This window comes from Anopheles marshallii, chromosome 3, assembly GCF_943734725.1.
Source record: "Anopheles marshallii chromosome 3, idAnoMarsDA_429_01, whole genome shotgun sequence".
NCBI lineage: Eukaryota > Metazoa > Arthropoda > Insecta > Diptera > Culicidae > Anopheles > Anopheles marshallii.
The window spans coordinates 17,541,043-17,561,151 of NC_071327.1; the positions used below are offsets into that span (position 1 = coordinate 17,541,043).

The 20,109-nt window shown below is 45.6% G+C and overlaps 2 protein-coding genes across 2 annotated transcripts; both read right to left on the minus strand.

Annotated features, from left to right (window-relative positions):
• Nucleotides 1–3,795: 3,795 nt before the first annotated feature.
• On the minus strand, nt 3,796–10,754 carry LOC128714460 (RING finger and SPRY domain-containing protein 1-like). The gene is made up of 6 exons (XM_053809334.1): nt 10,480–10,754; nt 5,245–5,578; nt 5,077–5,166; nt 4,889–5,006; nt 4,179–4,801; nt 3,796–4,101 (listed from the first exon to the last, which is right to left on the minus strand). The coding sequence occupies exons 1-6, from the start codon at nt 10,752–10,754 to the stop codon at nt 3,796–3,798; spliced, it is 1,746 nt and encodes a 581-aa protein (XP_053665309.1).
• A 2,088-nt stretch (nt 10,755–12,842) lies between these two features.
• Nucleotides 12,843–14,440, minus strand: LOC128715339 (RNA-splicing ligase RtcB homolog). The gene is made up of 2 exons (XM_053810222.1): nt 14,196–14,440; nt 12,843–14,118 (listed from the first exon to the last, which is right to left on the minus strand). Exons 1-2 carry the CDS (start codon nt 14,438–14,440, stop codon nt 12,843–12,845), a joined length of 1,521 nt encoding a protein of 506 aa, XP_053666197.1.
• Nucleotides 14,441–20,109: the final 5,669 nt, after the last annotated feature.

The following is a 20,109-nucleotide window of genomic DNA, read 5'->3' on the forward strand; positions in this document are numbered from 1 at the left end:
CGCTTCCGACAGACTTTGCATATTGTGTTCTCCTTTATTTAGCTACTTTACCACAGACAAGGTGATTGTAGGCACATTTCAAATGAGGAGTAAAAGCACATTCGCTTTGCACTACATTTAAAATCCCATTACTATGAAGTACATATCGAACCATGGTTAAAAGCACGCAATTAAACATGTTGCTCTGCAGTTGCTTCCATGATAAAAGGTACGCTTTATCGGGGACAAAGTTTACACACTAGTTTCTAGACAACTTTTGCCATGTGCACTTTGGGGTGGCATTGTTCCGGCCCCGGGGTTGCACGGTTGTTGAGGTGGTAGGAGTACTTATTATAATTACTATCAACCCTGGAGCTTGCCCGCATGGGGCAAGAGTGATATAGGTTTTGTCCAGTAACTGACAAGATTGCAATCTCGAAACGGCTTGCAATCAAGGGTATCGATTCGGAAGGATATAAGCTCTACATGAACGCTTATCGTGCGTGTAAAAAGGACCCAATGTTGTGTATTGTCTCATTGGCAGTACTTTACGTTGTGCTGTTCGCAAAATCCTTCTATCAGATATCCTTTCGTAAACAAAGTTTCTCTACATCGATAAAACCCCATGTTGCTCGACTCTCGTACATTCCTCGGTACGTAAACCCACCGTTCTAATGCTCCGGTACAGCTGCACAGTTCCACCGCGTGTGTGTCTGTCGTCGCTTCTTGCGTCTTCGCTTCCGGGTGTGCTTTTCCGTTGCAACGATCTTCCGGAACAAACAGGACAAGCTTAGGCAGCGAAGAAGGCCGCTATTCATTCGGATCTATCGTGAGCGTTGTTTAGTCGTGCTGTGCCGCACATGATTGTTACTGCCAACGGATGCTATTGTGGCGGTAGTTCCTCCTTCTCGGTTGTGCAGTACGGGCTTATATGTGGCTTGCCTTGTTGCGAGAGCAAGCTGTTGTAATTACGCTGGTCACACTCGTTAAGCTTGACCCGATATGCAACAGCTCTCAGCACCTTGAGATGATGATTACAAGACACCGCGCGCGCGACACTATGCTAAACAAAAACAAAACTAAAACGCGACTTTACACACACACGCACATACGTACATTACACACACGCACACACATTACTAATGGCACACTTGTGGACAGCGTTTCATCTACACACCATCGTTGCTTACTTAAATTCGCCTAGTCAAGAAACCGCATCGGTGACACTCGATACACTTTTTCCTATATTGTTTTCAATAAATAATGGTTTCTCACACTTCGCTTTTGGTTCGTTCGCGATTGATTTTCGTTCCTCTATACCCGGCCTCTTCCACGCTATCAGCTGTGGTTCATTTGTGTGGCGAATAAATACCAGCAGTACTGCGCTTTTTACTTTGCAAAACTCGTTGATTATGATACTGCAAGGATTAGATGGTGCAGAAATGTCGTCGGGTGTGTTGTGTTCTGCGTTGCTTAACAGTGTCTTCTTCTTTTGGCCCACACGGTGTCAACCTGTTCATCAAGAAGGCGTGCTTTCGCGGTTGCTGCTACTGCTCATTAACTGCACAGAACGGGCACTACCGATGGTGGTGGGATAAATCGAATGATTTTCGATACGGATACGCTCGGTTGTGATAAGAAAGCGTATAAACAATCCTCAGGAATCCCTATAACGAACCAGTGTGCCTTTTTCTCGGTCAGAAAGTATCGCTCCGTTTCGCCACAGCAGCGCTTCGACGTCAATCCCGCCGATGTGTAGCCGGTTCGGTAGTTATTTCAATGAATTTATATGTATGTCAAGCAAATAGATAACGTATTTGCTCTTTGCTACGGTTGGTATAAGCGGTTCGCGGGGAAAACAATGCTCGAGCACAGTATATCACGAACGAAAAGAATGTGTTGCAAGTTTGCTTTGCTCACGGAACGCGCACAATTGGTAGGCTACGCTGTCAGGAAAAAATGACAGTTGAAAAAATGAAGTGACAGCTGTGCTGTCAGACGTCTGGTACATATGAAACGTCTCACGTAAGACGTTTGACGATATTCATAGATTTGAATCGATCGACCGTTAGGAAAATATTTGAATAACCTGGAATGAAGTCATTCTTAACATGGTATATTTAGTAAATTCGGGTGATGTGTCATTAAACGTGTTAAATGTGTAAGATATCTAACGGTACTACACCAACATGATAATAGTTCAACTGCAAATAAAACCATCCTGCCACTCCACAACTCCAGTATGTGAATATCCAATGCATGACTAAAAGGCCGATCGCTGGTTTCATACTGAATGTGATATTTATAGCATTGAATCATTACAAACACTGCTTTACTTTGAATAACAAGATTTTTTTTCAATCCATTACAATCCCACTCGGTTTAGTCCATGTGCCTTGATAAATGAATCTATTCTGCTCGGTAGAAAGATTTTATACATACACTTTCAATTAAATATTTACAGCATCTTCAACTGTTTTTGCGCGCATGTACAAAAATATATCAGTCATATTTGTTACTCTATTTATACACTCTTTTTCTACAACTTCTTTACACGCACTTCACACTATACAGGCCCAATGTTGATAAACACTCTAAAATCCATCTCTCTAGTATTACGCGCTATTAAGGACCACCGTCGTTTGATATCATTTGCTACTTTTTATCTAACCTTCCTGCGTGCTGTTGTAATGGAATATCGGACGCTATTGTGCCTAGCTGTGTTACAAAACTTGTGTTTTTGTCCGATAGCATGATAGCTTTCATTCGGAACAATATGGCTGAAATAATCAGTTGGACGAATGTATTTCGCCCGATCGCATTGTGACGATGCTGCAGAACGTTACTGTACTGGCGGAAAACGGAAACTATAAAGAACAAAGAAGCTACAAAAGAAACGATGGTCTCAAAAACGGACCATACGACGAACAATGTTCGACTCGATGTTAATAGGGCCTTGGTATTCTCTGAATAGAAATAGACCGTTTTGGTTGCTTGATTCGCGTTTTTTCCTTAACTCCTAGCGGTACACTAACGAGTTTGTATCTCCACTTACGGCTGCGCCCTAGGTCATAAGCAGCATAACCGCGCCTGTGTTGATTGTTCCAAATAGTTAAATAGCTCTTTCTACTGGTATTGTCTTCGATGAGTGAACATACGTAGCTATACGTTCAATATGTGTTTAAAAACGAAACGCTAAACGTAACTAGTGGAAAACCTAATACTTAGAACCTACAACAACAGTAAAAACTGACGCATTTACAGTCCGTGCTAACCTCCTCGAACATTGCACAGAGAGTTTCTGAAACTCAACGCCGGTCATCGGAAGACGATGCGGAAACTCGAGATACATTGACCGGAAGGGGAACTTCTCCAGCGCAACCGGCAACTTGGTGGTGACGGCAGTAGCGAAAAGTAATACGAACAAGAAAAAAGATTTTAATACACTACGCAGTACGTAAGTACATGGTCCACACACTCAGCGCTCCATGTCGAGGCTCCTCTACGAACTACGAATATGAACGGGTACAATAATGGCTTTTTACAGCTAGAGCCTTGCTTTTTTCTACTAGGCCAGAAGCTATTCATTCGCTACCTTCACTCTTCTATCTATCACACGTATTCTTCACTTCTGTTTTGTGCTCGAGCTGCTCCGACTTAGTTTCCGATTCTCATTAGAATGGTATCACATTTTCTGTACACTGCATGGAAACATTACCGCAGGGCAGCAAAGCAGCAAAGCATTGGAATATTTAAAATTAACAAAATCGCTATTACTTCAAACATTACCCGCACTGAAGACGCGTATGCCAGTGCTTATTGTAGTTGTTCTTCGGGGTTGCTGTTTGGTTTAGTGCTGTTTGTTGTATCACCTGCTTCGTTAGCTTCCGACTGTCCCGGACTTGTGCCCTCTGGAGCCGATTCCTCCTGTACCGTGCCAACGATTTCTGCCCGGCACATCGGACAGAACTGCAGCAATGCGGCACAGTTCGTACAGAAACCTCGGTGCTGACAGGGTTCGATCCGTATCGTTGCCTTCATATCGAAGCAAAGCGTACAGGAATCTTCCCGCACGCTCAACTTGCGTAGTTGTTCCAGGAAGAGATGGCGCGGTAGAACAATCTATTTGGAAACGGGCGGGAGAGTAATGATTTGCATTCAAGTTCGTTGCTATGATCGTGCACTACTCGCTAGCTTACCTTATCTTGCTCACTTAACACGGCATGACCGTTAAAGCTCATAAACGTCCGGTTTTTGGGCGGATGGACAAACGGCGTAGAGCCGAAGTTGAAGCGACATTGCTGGAACGACATGAACGAGGCCGCAGCGAAAAACCCATCGATTGCACCGCCCGATTCAAACAGCTGCCGGAGCACCTCACACTCGACACCGTCCAAACTGAAGATCACTTCCCGTGCATCAAGATCCAGCAGGCAACCCAGTATGGAACCACCGGACCATACGTTCAGATTGTGCTGCATCGGTTTCGCTTTATGCCAGATCAGCTTCCGGCAGCCATCGAACGCGATCGAGTACGCATCGTCCCCGATGCCGTAACCTTCGTGGCTCAGAAAGTTGGAATCCTTCGTCGCCCAGCCAATCTGCATGACGCCCGGTGTCATGATCAGCACCTCATAGTACCAGCAACCGGCATTAACCTGATAGGTACACCGGACACTCTCGAACGAGTATGCATCGCACCGAGCCGTCAGTCCATCGGCCGATATTTTCAGGTACTCGCTGACATCTCGCGTGTTGAGCATCACATTTACGTTACCAACATCCGCTACCTCGTATGAGTATTGCCGACCTTCGATCAGGACTAGAAGGGGAGATGGAGACAGGCAAATGCACCAATGAGTGTAATATGTTTTGCAAAAAAGATAAGGATTATTTTCGGACCACTTACAATAGTTGTCTAAGCACCACTGAGCACAAAACCCGACCTGACGCATGGTGTAATCGGTACTCGCGATATGTCTCTCGAGGCGCAACAAAGGATTGTCCGGATAGAGCGCTAATTTTCGCTACAATAAAAGATGTACACATTATACTTTAGTACACATTCAACAGGCAACAGATTGTTCTCATGCTTACCCTTATCGTGCTCTTGTTTTCACTCGTTTGTGCAAATTTCTCCAGCGCAATCAGCGAGAACAACATCACATCGGGATGGATTCCTTCGTCCTAGCGAAGCAGAGCAACGGTTTAGTCTACATCAAACTGTTTTTTTTGTTATTGTTTTCTGTATAAACAAAACCTTACCAAATTTCCCAGCAAATATCCCAGCGTTACCTCCGACAGGGCCGATATACTGCACGGACCGGCAAGTCGTTCCGCAAGGAAGCCGAGAATGATGCACATGTTACGCTCACGCTTCGGTGTGCGCCGAATCGAACGTGTTATCATATCGGCCACCTCTAGCACGGACTCTTTCGACGGAAGCGGACTGTCGTCCAGCAGCAGCGTGATGACGCTTGGGCCCATCGGGTTGTCGAGCGGTATGACACGTATTAACGATTTTACCAGCTGTATCCAACCGGAAGGTTTGTCCGTTATGTCGTGCAGCATCACCATCGAGCTAGGTGTTTCCGGTTCACTGTCAAAAAAGAAAAGGAATTAAAAGTTATATTGTGGAAAGTAAACTTTAGTCGATATGTGAGCTACAGGTGAGGGAAAATCGGAAAATCTGTGGCTGGATTTCGACTCCAAATGAAAATTGTCAAAAATATCATATTTATACTATACACAATTACATTTAACTTTTTGGTAATTTTAATATTAATAGCTTCAAAAACGCGCAATGAACGAGTGAAACTTTACGTCAACCTGTAACGTTTACGAACGCCGATGAGGGCAATGCAAAGTGGCATTGACGCAATCACGAATCATTAATCTTTGAGAAATTTTTTGAGAATTTATGAATCTTTGAGATTTCATATTCCGGTGCTGATTCCGGAGTCGAATTCTTCATAGCCGATACTACTCTATTCTCTTTGTCTATCTGTTCAGTAGAAAACGGTCTGTTCTGTAGAATAACTTGAAGGATTCAGAAGTCAGCATAACCAATAAAAATGGTATTACTTTTGGTATGAAAACCAACACCATTGCTTCAAGTGATATTAAAAAATGCAAGTAAACCCAACGCTTTCGAAAGCATCCTGCCGCTAGACGAACGTCCTTGGGCAGGATTGGGTACTGCTGCCAACACCTAGCTCAAGTGTTGAATCAATACACAGTCCTGAACGGCAACTACTAGCGAACGCCCAGGGTCAACAGCGGGCGCCACTTCGGTCATCCCGGCTTTTCTTCTTTCTCCGACGGGCGAGCAATGTAATCACTCACCCGGCGCACACACTCGAGGGAAAGACGAGTGGGCCGCGCGCACGATCCAAATCTGACATGCATGCCGCCCTGCCAGTGATTGGCATGCATGCACGCCTTGTTTCAAGCTGCATTCGCATCGATATGCATCCGTTTGTTTTGTACATGGTGCTGTGTTTTGTGAACGATGTTTTTTTCCCACGCTAGGGATGTTTTCCCACCCGCCCTCCGGAACATTGTGGAGTTCCCTTAATCATGTTCGTGCTGCGTGGGGGGTGGTTCGTGTTTGACGACAGAATTTTAACAAATACCATTGAATTATCTTATTACATTCTACTCCATCCCTAATGGAGCTTTCTTGCGCTTTGAAACGCTCACTAAAATTTGATTAAAAACGCTCCTTTTTAACTTGACAGTCACACCACGGTGCATCGCACGAAGCAGCCGTGGAATCGGGAAGGTGTCGTTGTATTTACACCGTGTACGCGACCAAGCGAATTTTCCTCGCATCGACCTGTGTCGACGCAAAACATGCGGGCAAACAAATACAAAGCAGCGTACAGCAAGCACGATTTTGGTGGATTAAAGGGCACGTTTCGCTGTGCTTTGAGGTTAACAGACAACGGGCATGTCCCACCCGCTGGGCACATTTTATCAGCAACCGCGCAATGTCGGTGTGTACAGTATAAGGTGGCTAACGTCGTGTTCGCGAACAGGCAATATCCCGATGGTGGATCATCATCGCACAGTTCGTCATCGAAGGTGTCTGCAACGATAAGAAAACGCTATCATACGTTGATACGAATTTCATGCCAACTGCTTACCGATAAGATCAACCAATGTGACAAAAGCTGTAAGCTGTATCTATTCTGGTTCTTCTGTTTTTTTTCAATATGAGTTACTTGGAAAGTTTATTCACTGATTCGATGGACATTGCCCATGATCGAAGCAGCTCAGAGTATAACATTATGAGCGGGTACCACCGCCAAATGAACGACATAACTTATTTGAGTTTCACCTGTTGAATGTGTTGCCTAATTTTGGGCAAAACCGTGATGATTTGCGGGTGAAACGAAATCTTTTAACCTAATCAATATATATGCATTCGCAAGGGAATCCGTAAGCCACCGGAGTCTCGTCCGGGTCTAGTCCGCTGCACGACAGTGAGTTCATCGCACAGTTCGTAGGGAGCGTCATTGTGTCGACTCCTCCATTGTCCTTCCACACATACGGGGTCAAACAACATTCTGTGCATCTTCTTCTCGAACGCGGCAAAGAGGGCTTCACCAGTTTTGGACAAAATCCAAATCTCAGAGGCGCGTCCTCTTTAACTAACCCTTGCGTAAGTTGAGATTTTAAGTTAAGATAACCCCGCGTGCACAATTTAGTGAATGTCATACGGCTCATTAGTTCTTTAATATACCCTTACGCTGTAATGAGCTTTTACGTCATTTTAAAACAGCAAATGATTAATAATGGCAAATATATTAAAGCTGCTCACACTACGTAAAGCAAATATGTTTCATCGTTCGCAAAAATGCGTACTTTTCTTCCAATCCCAAATGGTTACTATTTAATAAACATATCAACACATCACTTAAAACAAAGTCAACATTCTACTTCGTCCCAAATTCCCACATGACCCCTCAACCCTAAATGGTGCGCCTGCCTGCCGGCGGTGTGAGAGAAAATCTCCGCACAAAAGGTTTCGTGTGCAAATTAATTAAAGCCATCAGTGCAGGACCGTTTGGCCTCCGTTTCGCAGTGCTTCTCCAGACGCGGGGATTCGAACAGCGGTGTGCCGCAAAGTTTCCTTCCCATTTCGTAATGCGATACGCGTGTTTGCGTGCACCATATTCGTGGCGTTTCGGTGTTGGAATTGGTATCCTTCGTGTCCGGATTTTGGTTCCCTACTTACCCTAATTTGCTTATCGTCTCGTGCACCCGGGCACAGCCCGTCGGGCTGGGCTTATGCTGATGGGTTTTTACTCCGCAAACGACAACAACATCGCCGTTCAAGGTGCTACACCAGGGAAGCGAGTGTCCGGCGAGTGGATTATTGAGCCAACTTGCTGCCGGTGACAAAGTTGCCGATTGGTTGTGATGAAATTTGCCTTGCTTTGAAAGCCATAAACGTTTGATACGACCAAACGGAATAAAACACAAATGATGAATTCATCGCCAAAGTTTGTAATATCGTCGGAATCCGTATCGCAGTGCTGGCATTCAATTAGCACTGGAAAGAGAGGACGTTGCTCTCGTTCAAGTTCGCACCATGTTGTTCCAAATTTGTCGCAAAACAGACAATGGAAGATATATCATAATTGCTTAAAGCCTTAAAGCTGGCATCGTGGCAGCTGGAGTGAAGTTATTGTAGTAAATTTCCTGAGTGAGAATCGCATCGGAGTTTTCCCTCTACTAGGGGGCTCTCTGTCCAACGGGAACATTAATGAATGCAGACGAATAGTTTGATGTGCGAAAGAAAGACACGTGTGGCTCTCGTTCGTCTTTGCCAGTGTGAAAAATATACGCTTCTGACGACGAATGGTTACTAATGTGGGCCGGTTTTATTCCGCAAGCGCTTATCATTACAACGCACACTACTAATGTAATGAAATGCCATTTACTGATTGTTTGCCACAACGTGCTATAGAGTAACAAATAATAAAAAGTAACAAGAAATATAAAAATTATATTTCAAACTAGTTTTAATCCTAACTAAAAACACTTTACAGACCAACACGTAAAAAGGAGCACACAAAGCGACAGAGGAAGGAAAGTTAGCAAGGGGAGTTAGACGAGGAAAGACGGTAACGAAAGGAAGACAAAGAAAAGGAGTACAGGCAGTGCCCGAGATATGCTATTATACCAGACAGCCCGCAATAACCCGGGAAAAATCCGCATGTCTCGAATTTCCGCGTATGTCGAATCCGGGAGTAAAACCGTTTATACTTCAAAGTTAGATAGTTGGCTTCCTTCTCTGCACTTAATTTTTTCAGCAAATCATGCGACTTTTTGAAGGAACACATTAAATAAATTAAAAACAAATGTTTTATATGACAAAGGAAGCTAATTTTTTTCGTCTAATTTGTCACCTTTTTGCTTAGAATTTGTGCTATAAACTAACTTAACCGCTGTTTCCAAAAACCGCGATTCTCGAGGACTGCCTGTATTCAACCAACTATTTTCATGGCGTTATCGTTCGCCTACGGGCTGGACGTTAGTGTTACGGCCCTTGGCGGCGTGTTACGCTACTCTTGTGCGAACAATGCGCTTATCAACGAATGTAAAGCAAAATGAAATTAATATCACAGTGTGAGAGCCGATTAGGCAGCAAGAAAATAAACGGTTGGTGGTTGGTCGCAAAAAAAAGTGGAGATTTCAAGATTCAAGGGCAGTAAAAGGCGAATGATCGTGCATTTTATGCAAATTAGAAACAATTAAAATAATAAATCGCTGTGTCGAAATCAGCGAATGACCTGTTTCGCACCCAAGGAAAAGCGCTTTTAAAGGACAGAACATAATTGGGTGTTGCTAATTCTAATTCTTTTACACCGACCGATGATTCATGAGTGATTTAAAGTGTTTTATATAGCGGATCTGAACTGATTGAATGTTAAGATTGTTCCGTGTGCGTTACCATCGGACACTGGGCCGGATTTACTGCCACCTGAAGGCACACGTGTTTGAAGGACACCCTTACGCAATGCTCGGTGACTAAACGACTAAGCCTTACAAACAGCACAAGTGAAACACTAGAAGCCAGCTATGAACGGTGTTCAACACACGCTTACAGATCGATTCATTTCCGCCCCCCAAACAGCAAGGATTATCGTTCGCAAGGGGCCAAAGGTCAACGGAGCTCGGATAACAGCGGTGCGTGAGTAATCACCCCCTGGTCGCACCTTTGTCGCACCATTTTGAATTGCTTAAATCAACGATTCCGCTAAGGGTGGTCGCTCGATCGATCGTGCAACAGCTAAAAAAAAAAAAACAAGTCCACAAAAACGGAAACGTCGTTGAAGCGACGGGCGATGCTTGAAGCGCCATTCGATAATTATACTCATTTACGGGGGCACACACTCATTTATGCCACCACCACCACTCCTCGCTGTCCGATTGCCCTTTTCGAAGGTTTATGCCTTTTTTTTTTCTTTGTCGTAACAACACACTTACTTGTCCACAATCGAACCGATGATTTCGAGCGTTTCGTTCACCAGCATGTCCACCGTGTCGGAGAGTGAAACCTGCCGATCGGACCGGGAATAGTGCCGGATGTGGTGGTGTCCATTCTGTCCGCCCGAACCACCGACAACGCCACTTCCGGTACCGCCGCTTCCACCACCACCCGCCAGTCGGCCCGTATCGCTGCCGTTCGGTGCGTACGAATCCCGGCTGCTATCATCGATGAAGCCTTCGTCGACCTTGTCCTTACAAAGGCACACGCCCATGTCGAACTTTGGGACAATCGCGTCAACGGGAGGTGATGTGTTAAAACCGGACAACACAGCTGCTACGTCGGAAGATGATGGTGAGCGAGGTTGGGCGCACGTTCGCTACGTCGGATGGGATGTCGAGTGCCGCAAAACAAAAACCGGGTTCACTGTTATGTGGCCAGTTGCTTCATATTTGCCGATAGCCGGTCGACGACGACCGACAACACTTCCGGTGTGGAGAAGATTTTTCTTTAATCGTTTTGTAGTTTCACCGATATCACTTTACCGGGTGCAGGTACTTTAACCCTATTCCTGGCAACCAAAAAAAAAAAACACCCTATTCCTGGGAACCGGGTTACCGTTATAGTCAACAACTTTAAATTCGAATAACGTTTTAATGTCTAGTCCGATTTGGATGATGTACGTTGGAACAAAAAATAAGTAAACCGTTTATGTTTTTAAATCTCTTTTGGTTGTGTTTCAGCTTTCAGTCGTTTTGATGCTATTTAGCTTCTATTGAGCTCTAGTTTTTTTTTGTTCTAATATAACATCCAAATCGGATGACACATTAAAAAGATATTGGACTTTAAAGTTGTGGGATATCCCTGGTAGCCCGGTTGCCAGGAATGCCTTACATGCATTTCTTGGCAAAATACGATGAATTTAACACATATTCCAAGTTTTGAATAGCTTTGATTAGTAAAAAAAAAGTTATAAGTGAATAAAAACGCTAGGGCTACACTTGTAGCCGGTTGCTAGGATTAGGGTTAAGCGAGGTGGGCTAATGAATGCGGTGGTTTAAAGAGCCGTGTGCCGTTGCGCGACACCGATTACGATCGTTTATTCTGCGACGTTTCGGTGCCTTCCTGCTAACCGTGCGCGGATCTATTCTTGAGCAGTTGATAGTGTTTGATAATGAGTGCACGTCACTGGGCAGCTGAAGTGTCCCATATTTTGGGAGCTGCTGTTACTGCCCATAGTGAGGCCGCTGGCCTCCTAGATGATTCGATCAAGGCAACCTTTTTAGCACCTCTATATTGCTGTTTAGCATCACACTAAAAATCACTTTCTTCTCGTTCAACACCACGCACTCGATCGTTTGCGGGAATGCACTGATTTCGGGACAGCGGTGAACTTTCCTGTCCCGTGGAGCCCTTTGGCTAGAAAATAAACACGCATGCAACCAGTGAATGGCGAGCGTGTTTGTGTACGGGGGATATGTGTTTGTGTTTTGTTCCACCCCGCCAAACTATTCACCCACCCACCGACCGCTTCAGGAGGACATTCACTTTACATCATTCTCTGCACCTGAAAAGTGTGTGGTCCCTCTCCGCGGACTAAGATTCTGATAAGGCCAAAGCTGAACGACACAGTCGCAAATTAATAACCCACCCTGTGGGTGATCGACACGCTCGGGAATCGGTTTCTTCACTGGGTTGTTCACTTTGCAGCAAGTATCACTCACAGAAACCACCTAGCCACGAAATCGGGGGGTTACGTTCAGATTGGATTCGGTACAAATAACACCTTTTCCTGGGTGAACTAAAACCGACTACAGGTAGAATTCGTTTGCGTACTTGCACTGGGAAGCTATTTCACACGGCCGGAATGTTCGAACGCGACGAAAAGACGAGCCAGCTCACGCGAAATGGGGGTTTTGGATTGCCGTGAAACCTTTTTTTAGCGTTCTGTCGTTCAATCCCTCCCGTAAGCAACAAAAAAAATAATACAATGAATCAACAAGGCAATTCGGGGCGCTTAGGTGGACAAGAAGATTGACATTTAATGTAATCAATTTATGAAAAATTTGTTTTTATTGAAATTGTAATTCTTTATGGAAAGGAGTTTTACAATTCGTATATAATTTGTTGTGGTTTGAACTATTTAAAAATGGAAAATTGTTCACGCACTGACAGAGTTACCCACTGTGGAATGTCATCCAAGCCACCCTTGTAAATATTACAGTGACCTACCACCGCGTGGTATTACTTGGGAGGATAAAAATACCAGACATTTTCTTTACTGATTATTATAGAACGAAAAATTATTTTATTAGAAAACCCGGTATTCACAGCACGTCAATGAATGCGTTCAAGTTTTTTCTTAACCTTTAATAACAGCAATCGGACGTAGTTTGATTGATTTATTGCTTATACCTACATCGTGGCAAGTTTGAACCACATCCCGAACATCCTTGTACGAATCCGGTGCTTCCTCCTGCACCAGCTTCGGTGATGCGACACGAATCGAAATGCCTTTCTCTTCCAGATCCCGCAGAACGTCCTTGTAGTCGAGATTTCGGCGCGATTTGGCACGGGACAGACTGCGACCGGCACCGTGACATGTCGAACCGAATGTTTCCACCATGCCCGTTTCGGTACCCGTCAGCACGAAGCTGCACGTGCCCATCGATCCACCGACAAGCACCGGTTGACCGGTAAGCTGATAATCCACTGGAATTAGCGGATGATGTGGTGGGAATGCACGAGTCGATCCTTTCCGGTGAACGAGCAGTTGCTTCGGTCTACCATTCACCATGTGTTCCTCCATTTTGGCAACGTTGTGCGAAACATCGTAGATAACGTGCATATCCAAATCGTCCGGCGTGGTGTTGAATTGTTTCGCAAACGCTTGCCTTGTAAGGAACGTCATTGAGCTGCGGTTCACCCAGGCAAAGTTGGCAGCTGCCGACATGGCTTTCAGATAGTTTTGACCTTCCGGGCTATTGATACGCGCACACGCCAGCTGCCGATCGTTTGTTTCAATCTTGTCCCGCTTCATGGCCTTTTCCATCTCAACCAGCGCATCGGTTGCTACCTGATGGCCAAAACCACGGCTTCCCGAGTGAATCATGACGCAAATTTGTCCGAGCTCTTCGATGCCCATTTTGCTAGCGGCGTATTTATCGTAAATTTCTTCCACCACCTGTATTTCAGCATAATGATTACCGGCGCCTAATGTACCGAGCTGTGGCAGACCACGTTTCTTCGCCCGCAGGCTAACCTTGCCCGGGTCGGCATTCAACATGCGGCCGTATTCTTCGCAGTGCTCCTTATCTTCGGCCCAAACGTATCCCTCACGCAGCGACCAATCCATGCCCATTTCCAGGGCTTCCTCCAGATCATGCGCGTTCATGGGAATGATACCCTTCGATCCAACACCTACGGGAATGTGGTCGAAGAGACTTTGAGCAAGCTGTTCCTTCACCGGTTGTACATCCTTTTCGAACAGATTAGTTCGCAGCAAACGAACACCACAATTGATGTCGAATCCGACACCACCGGGTGAAACAATTGAGGTCGGATCGCTCATATCGAATGCCGCCATGTTACCGATTGCAAACCCATAACCGGAATGAATATCCGGAAGACCGACGGAACTGGAAGTATTCATCAAACATAACACAGTGGTTAGGTCAGTGCTTTCTGAAAAATCTCCAGCTAAATATTGTATTACCGTCCAACAATTCCTGGTAAAGCGGCCACGTTCGCTATCTGTTTAACTCCGGGAAGAAATCCACCAATCATCCCAGGTCGGCAGGCGTTGCGCAGCTCGTCGAACATTAGCTTTTCCAGCCGACTATTGGCATAGAATACGCCTTCCACGTTCATGTTCGATTGGAAGCCTTTTTTAATCAGGAAGCTGTTCGGCGATAGCCGTTCGATGTACTTCATCTCTTCGTTATACTCTCGGACGACCATTTTGGTTGAATTGAAGCTTTTCTAAACTTGTGAAAATGAGCAATACTTTGTTTATTCACTGGGCGACACAAAATGCAAAATTATTAACAAAAATGATGCAAATGTTTGACAACTGCAACAAGCCGGTTTTGACAGCCGGCTCGATGTTCGAGGGCAAAAAAAACAGTCGCATACTTACTCAGTCGCGTGGAGGCAATTGAAGTTTTCATCGATTTGGAAATGCAACGGTGCGTGCAATCGTTATTCAAACGGGTTTTAACTGAATAATATTATCTATACAACTTTTAATGTAAATGTTGCTAAAATAATTTTATGTCACGTTTCTTATGAGCTTCTTCACCTCAATTTTCGGGAAAGAATTTGTGATTTTATAATAAAAGAAAGTGTAGGTGGTGGTTCGAAAGAAATGTTCCACTGCGCGAATGCTTTGCCCACTATTGCACCAAGCATCGTCACAGGTAAACACAAGTGCGAGCTAACTTTAGTCCTTGGACGGTTCTCCAAAACCACAGCCTATGTAGGCGACCGTAAAATGGGGCCAGCTACCAAGCGTCATCCGCGCGCGCTGACCACAATCACCCCAAAACTAATACGCACATGTTTCCGAACGTTTCGTTCATCAGGCTCGCTTAATGCGCTCATTATTCATTGTCTTTGCAACTAATGTGTTTCTATTGTACAAGCCTTAATTTTCACCCAAATTCGGGAGTTCCTGCACTGTTTGCTGTTGTTGTTGCTGTGGAGGATGTAGTTCAAAGGGAAGAACGAGATAGGATCGTTCATTGGTTTGTTCTCGGGTACACTCATTTTGTTGGCCACCTTCGCAGCTTCGTAACTTGATGGGGTATCCGTCACAAGATTGATCGAACATTACAATACGCGTACAGGTTTCTGCCATCAGTCGAAAGGGACTGTGTCGGCATCGGATCTCGGTCTCCTACCAATGAACATATGGGCACTGTCGTCAGGAAGGTAGGAAGCAGCTTTCATTTATAGTTTGTGTGCATATTTAAAATCTTTGCCTTTGTGAACCCCTTAGCCCTGAGACTTTGTCCTCTTGGCGGTGTTCGAATGACGGTAGTGGCGCGCTCGCTAAGTCACTACGAGGTCTCGCTCGTACCTGAACTGTTTGCGGAATGGTGAAGCCCCCCGTTAGATCCCAGGTGGGAGTCCAGCGTGGGCAGATGAGAATCGACAGATTAGCTGTTGGCCCTCGTACGCTCTAATGCGCCACTGGTGGGTCTATGCGTGTTTCAGTCTAGCATACCTAGCACACGCCAGTACCTGAAGTCGATCGATGGGAGGTTAATTTCAACCACACTGACGGGCTTGTTGAGCAGTGAGACATTTTAATACGAAGCAGTGAAACGCCACCGAAGAGCGTTTGGCCAGAGTGTGTTTGCTATCACCTAAATAGACGGCAACAGTAAATCTGATTGAGAGGCAGCAACGCTAAAGAACCAGTGCAACGAACCTATCCTTAACTCAATCTGTACCCAGTTCTTCCCCGTACGTACAACGGGAGCAACATCCCAAAGCTGACTCATAGAAGATCTCGAATATCTCGTGGACCGCTGTCTCGCGTTCGTACGTGGTGGGATTTATTTTCCAAACCGCTTCCAACGCGTGGAACACTGCCGGGGGTTGTGCCGCGGTTTATGGCGCTGCAGCCGAATCGAAATTCGTGACGGGAGGACGACACGGGCGGACCGTCCAAAACCGCCTTAATAAAAGCAAACTTCCAAAAAATGGCAAAAACCACATTCGTCCATGGAGTCGAGCCCGGTTTCTCCCTTTTGTTCCTGACCGTGACTGCGGTGCGACGCATTGCGATGGGTACCGTGCGAGTGGAGTGAATTCGCAAAAGTTTTTCGCGATCCAGCGCGGACGGACTGCACCAGTTTTCGGACGACTGCTGAACGGTTACGATCGATCGTTAATGAATTCCCGTCCGCGTGTGCACGCTGCATAGGTGGTGGTTGTGTGAGTGCGTGTGTGTGAGCGTGTTTTTTGTGTGTTTCAACGAACGAGCGAGTTCCTTGAAGAGTTGACCGAGAGTTCCTTGAAGAGTTGGCCATTTTTACGATCATGTGATCATCCGGCTATCGGTACATGGTAGCACTGGTGAATGATCACAGCGTGAAAATACGCAAATTTTGAGCGAAAGTAAGCAAAAAATCCAGTTTACGAACCCAATTAGTCCCGGATCGCAACATTCTCGGAACTACTTGGTGGTGCGCTCTGTGTGGTCACCGCCGTTCGGTAGGCGTCTGTATCCAGAAAGGTGTCGCAGTTGTGAAGACAGCTTGTTAGTCGTAACCGAAGCCATTAAGCGTGCTACCGTGATTTGATACAGCATCCATTAGCATACGCTTCACGCCGTACGTATCAGGACAGACAAGTTAGTGCTGTGCATGAAGGTGTCACTGGAGCAACACACGGGAAGAAACTAATAAAATACTAATTTCCATCGGCTGATTAGCGGAGTGTGCGCTCTCGCTGGAATCCTTCGCCCAGAGAGCTGTTACGATCAGCTCAGTGATCGAAGTTTGGAGTTGAAGTCACGCGTCGAAGATCATAAGGTCCGAGGTAAGCCAACCATTAGCTTAGAACGCTATTTGCATAAAGTGAACCATCGGCGATAGCTTCTTATCTCGGTACCTATGTCAGGTCGAGACACGGGGCCAAGGTTCGTCATCACGTAAGCCGACGATACCCGAGAGGGCAAAGACACCTCCGCTGTCACAGCTGTGTCAGGCACTGTTCTTGTGAGACAGTATGTCTCATTGACTGCCAGCCAAGATATCGCCCAATATCGCTTCCCAAATCACTGCCTCCCTAGAAACTCACCGCCCGCCCCCTGGCTGACACCGAAGCAGGCATCGGAGAAGGCCGTGTTTGGTTGGCGTAAAAGTTGCATAAATTTTGACACCCACCCAAATCTCGCGGTGCACAGCCCCTGCTGTCACGCAAATACGTCGCGCACGATGTATCATATCGCGGTTGAATGGTGTACAACCCGATCGTGATCATATGCCGCTTGTGTGTGTGTGTGTGTGTGTGTGTGTGTTTATTTATTTTTTTTTTTAGCACAACCCTATACGTACATATTCTATCTTGTAGTTTAAGCTTAAAGCCCGTCCCTGTCAGCGAAGGTGTTGGATAGTGGCTTTTCTTGCGCTGCAGGGTAGTAATAGGGTTGGGTAAATCATTGGTTTCATATAAATTGAGCGAACCGCTTCGTTCTTTGTGAAGAATAGAACAAACATTACAGATATTGTGCTCTTTTGTCTTCCATAAAAATTATGTTCCAGGTTCGACGGGTAGTTCACTCAATCTGCCGTTCCAGGTCGTTCTTCAACTGTTACTACATTGGACAGGCAGTTCGCTCGTTCCAAGTAGAACGTCATATTGTTCCTATACTCGAACGACAGTTCTTTCGAACCTGCCGTTTCAAGTCGTTCACCAAATATTCCTACAATCGACGAGTAGTTCGCACAATCTGCCATTTCAGGTCGCTCCACCTCCGTTACATACCGTTTACCGTCTGCGTTATATGTCCAACATCCATTACAAGCCGCTCAATGTGCGTCATTCAACCTACTTCACAGCTCGTTTAATTACTTTTACATATAACGCATAATTCACCTGACTTGTCTATATAGATAGTTCCACCTGGGTGTATCTATTCGCGAACTGCAGTAACATAATTTACCGAACGAACTTCGTTCACTTAAAAGAACTGATCGAACTGTACAGGTTTAGTTCTTGTGACCCAACTCTAGGTAGTACACACTCCGCAGACAGAGCAGCACAATCTGCTCCGACACCTGGGATGAACACACGGTGGGTGTGCGTGTGTGTTTGCGCTATCGTATCCGCTAGATCTTCCATTCCCTCGCAGTCATCGCCAACGTACGGTGAAGGATGGCAAGAAAAAAAAAAGCACAACAGTTCCTTACACTACCAAACCCGTGCCTGCCATATTTGGTCGAACGAGCTTGAGCGTCTTTTGGATGTTACTTTTTTGTTTTATTTCACCCATTTCGGGAGCTGCGCGTACTCTACTACGCACCCACCCTAATACCCGCAGCTCAAAAACACACCGACTGGCTGGTCGGGACCCCAGGGCCGGCACTTGGTAGAATGTCTGTCAGCATCCCATGGCGGTTGCGGTTTAGGCGGGCCACCATCACCACCGGTAGACCTTCAGCAGTCCCACTCGCAGTGCGGGGTTTTGCCTATGCAACCGCCGTTTCACTTTGCGTATTCGGGTGTGTGTGTGTGTGTACGGGTTTTTCTACTCTTCTTGGCAAACTTTTGGACACTTCTGGTCCACTGCTCGGTAGCAGCGAACCCCGGTGGGCATGTTTTGTGGAAACCACGCTTGTCCACCACCGAGGGTGTGGTTGCCAAAAGCTTTTTTCTTGTTTACGGTGTCAGGGTTAAGGGAGATCGTGTGTGTGCTACTGGATTGGGGACCGATGCTTGAAAGGTTTCTTGAGGTTTTTTTTTTGTTATTGCTGTATTGATTCCCGTTCGCCAACAAGCTCTGCAATACGTATATATTGCCATCCCGGGAGTTGAAGTTTGTTGGGGGAGTGTTTTGAGCGGATGGTACGTGCGATTGTCCAAACTTAGACGACCTAACCTTGAACGTACCCGAGGGCACCGAGACAGTTAGTAGCACACGTGTAAACAGGTTGTTTCTGGATACTGCCAACACTGAATTACCAAAACAAAATGTTTATAGCTTTATGAAGGACAGATCGCAAGAAATTTGCCCACCAGGAAAGGTATTTACGGCAATAAAACGTAATTGACAAGCACGCAAACCTCACATTACAAATGCGCGGGATGGGGCAGTTACTGCCTCGAAATGAAGCATCCAAACAATAGCATTCGTTGTAGGTGACATGCTCCTTTTACAGGAGGTGACACTGTTTTATAGTCGGTCAATAAACGCTTGTAAAGTAGGATTACTAGCTGAAGATTATGCGTGTCCGCTCAAAACGAGCCACCGGGACGCAAAGGTAATTAGTGGGCAGCTTGTTTTTCTAATCACACTCGCAGCGGCATAGATAAAAGCGCCCCACGCATTCGGAAGAAAGCGTTGAGCCGTCTTATAATGGCGATGGAATAGTTGCCTTTTCGAAATGTATTTGTCGGTAGCATCTACGGTTTGGTGGTGCTGTCCGTATTGGGAAATAAAGGTATGCTCTATCGGGGCGATCGCACGTTTCACCGGTAGTCAATGAAACCAGCGAGCTGCATGCGGCTCCATTTCAACCAGTCATAATTCACGTTTTGTATAGCTCAGAAACTGGCGCTCCGGCTACTTAACACCAATAAGCATGAGATTAAGGATCATAATTTGGACTTGCCATCTCGTTACGTGCAGTCGACTATCTGTCCTCAGATGTGGAGGACGATAAATCAGATAAATTTACTTTGCCTACTTAGGCGAGGTTGGAGAATCTCCGCCTTAATTACGAAATACAGGGTTTTACAATAGAAATAGGCAATCCCGACTTACTTAATCGCGTAAGCGAATGTAATAAACGGGAAAATTTATAGTGAAACACTTTTTAGAATTGGAAAAACATTCACAATTTAGTGAATGCCAATTCGACCAGGCTGTTCGCGCACATGCGGATTCAAGAGTTGAG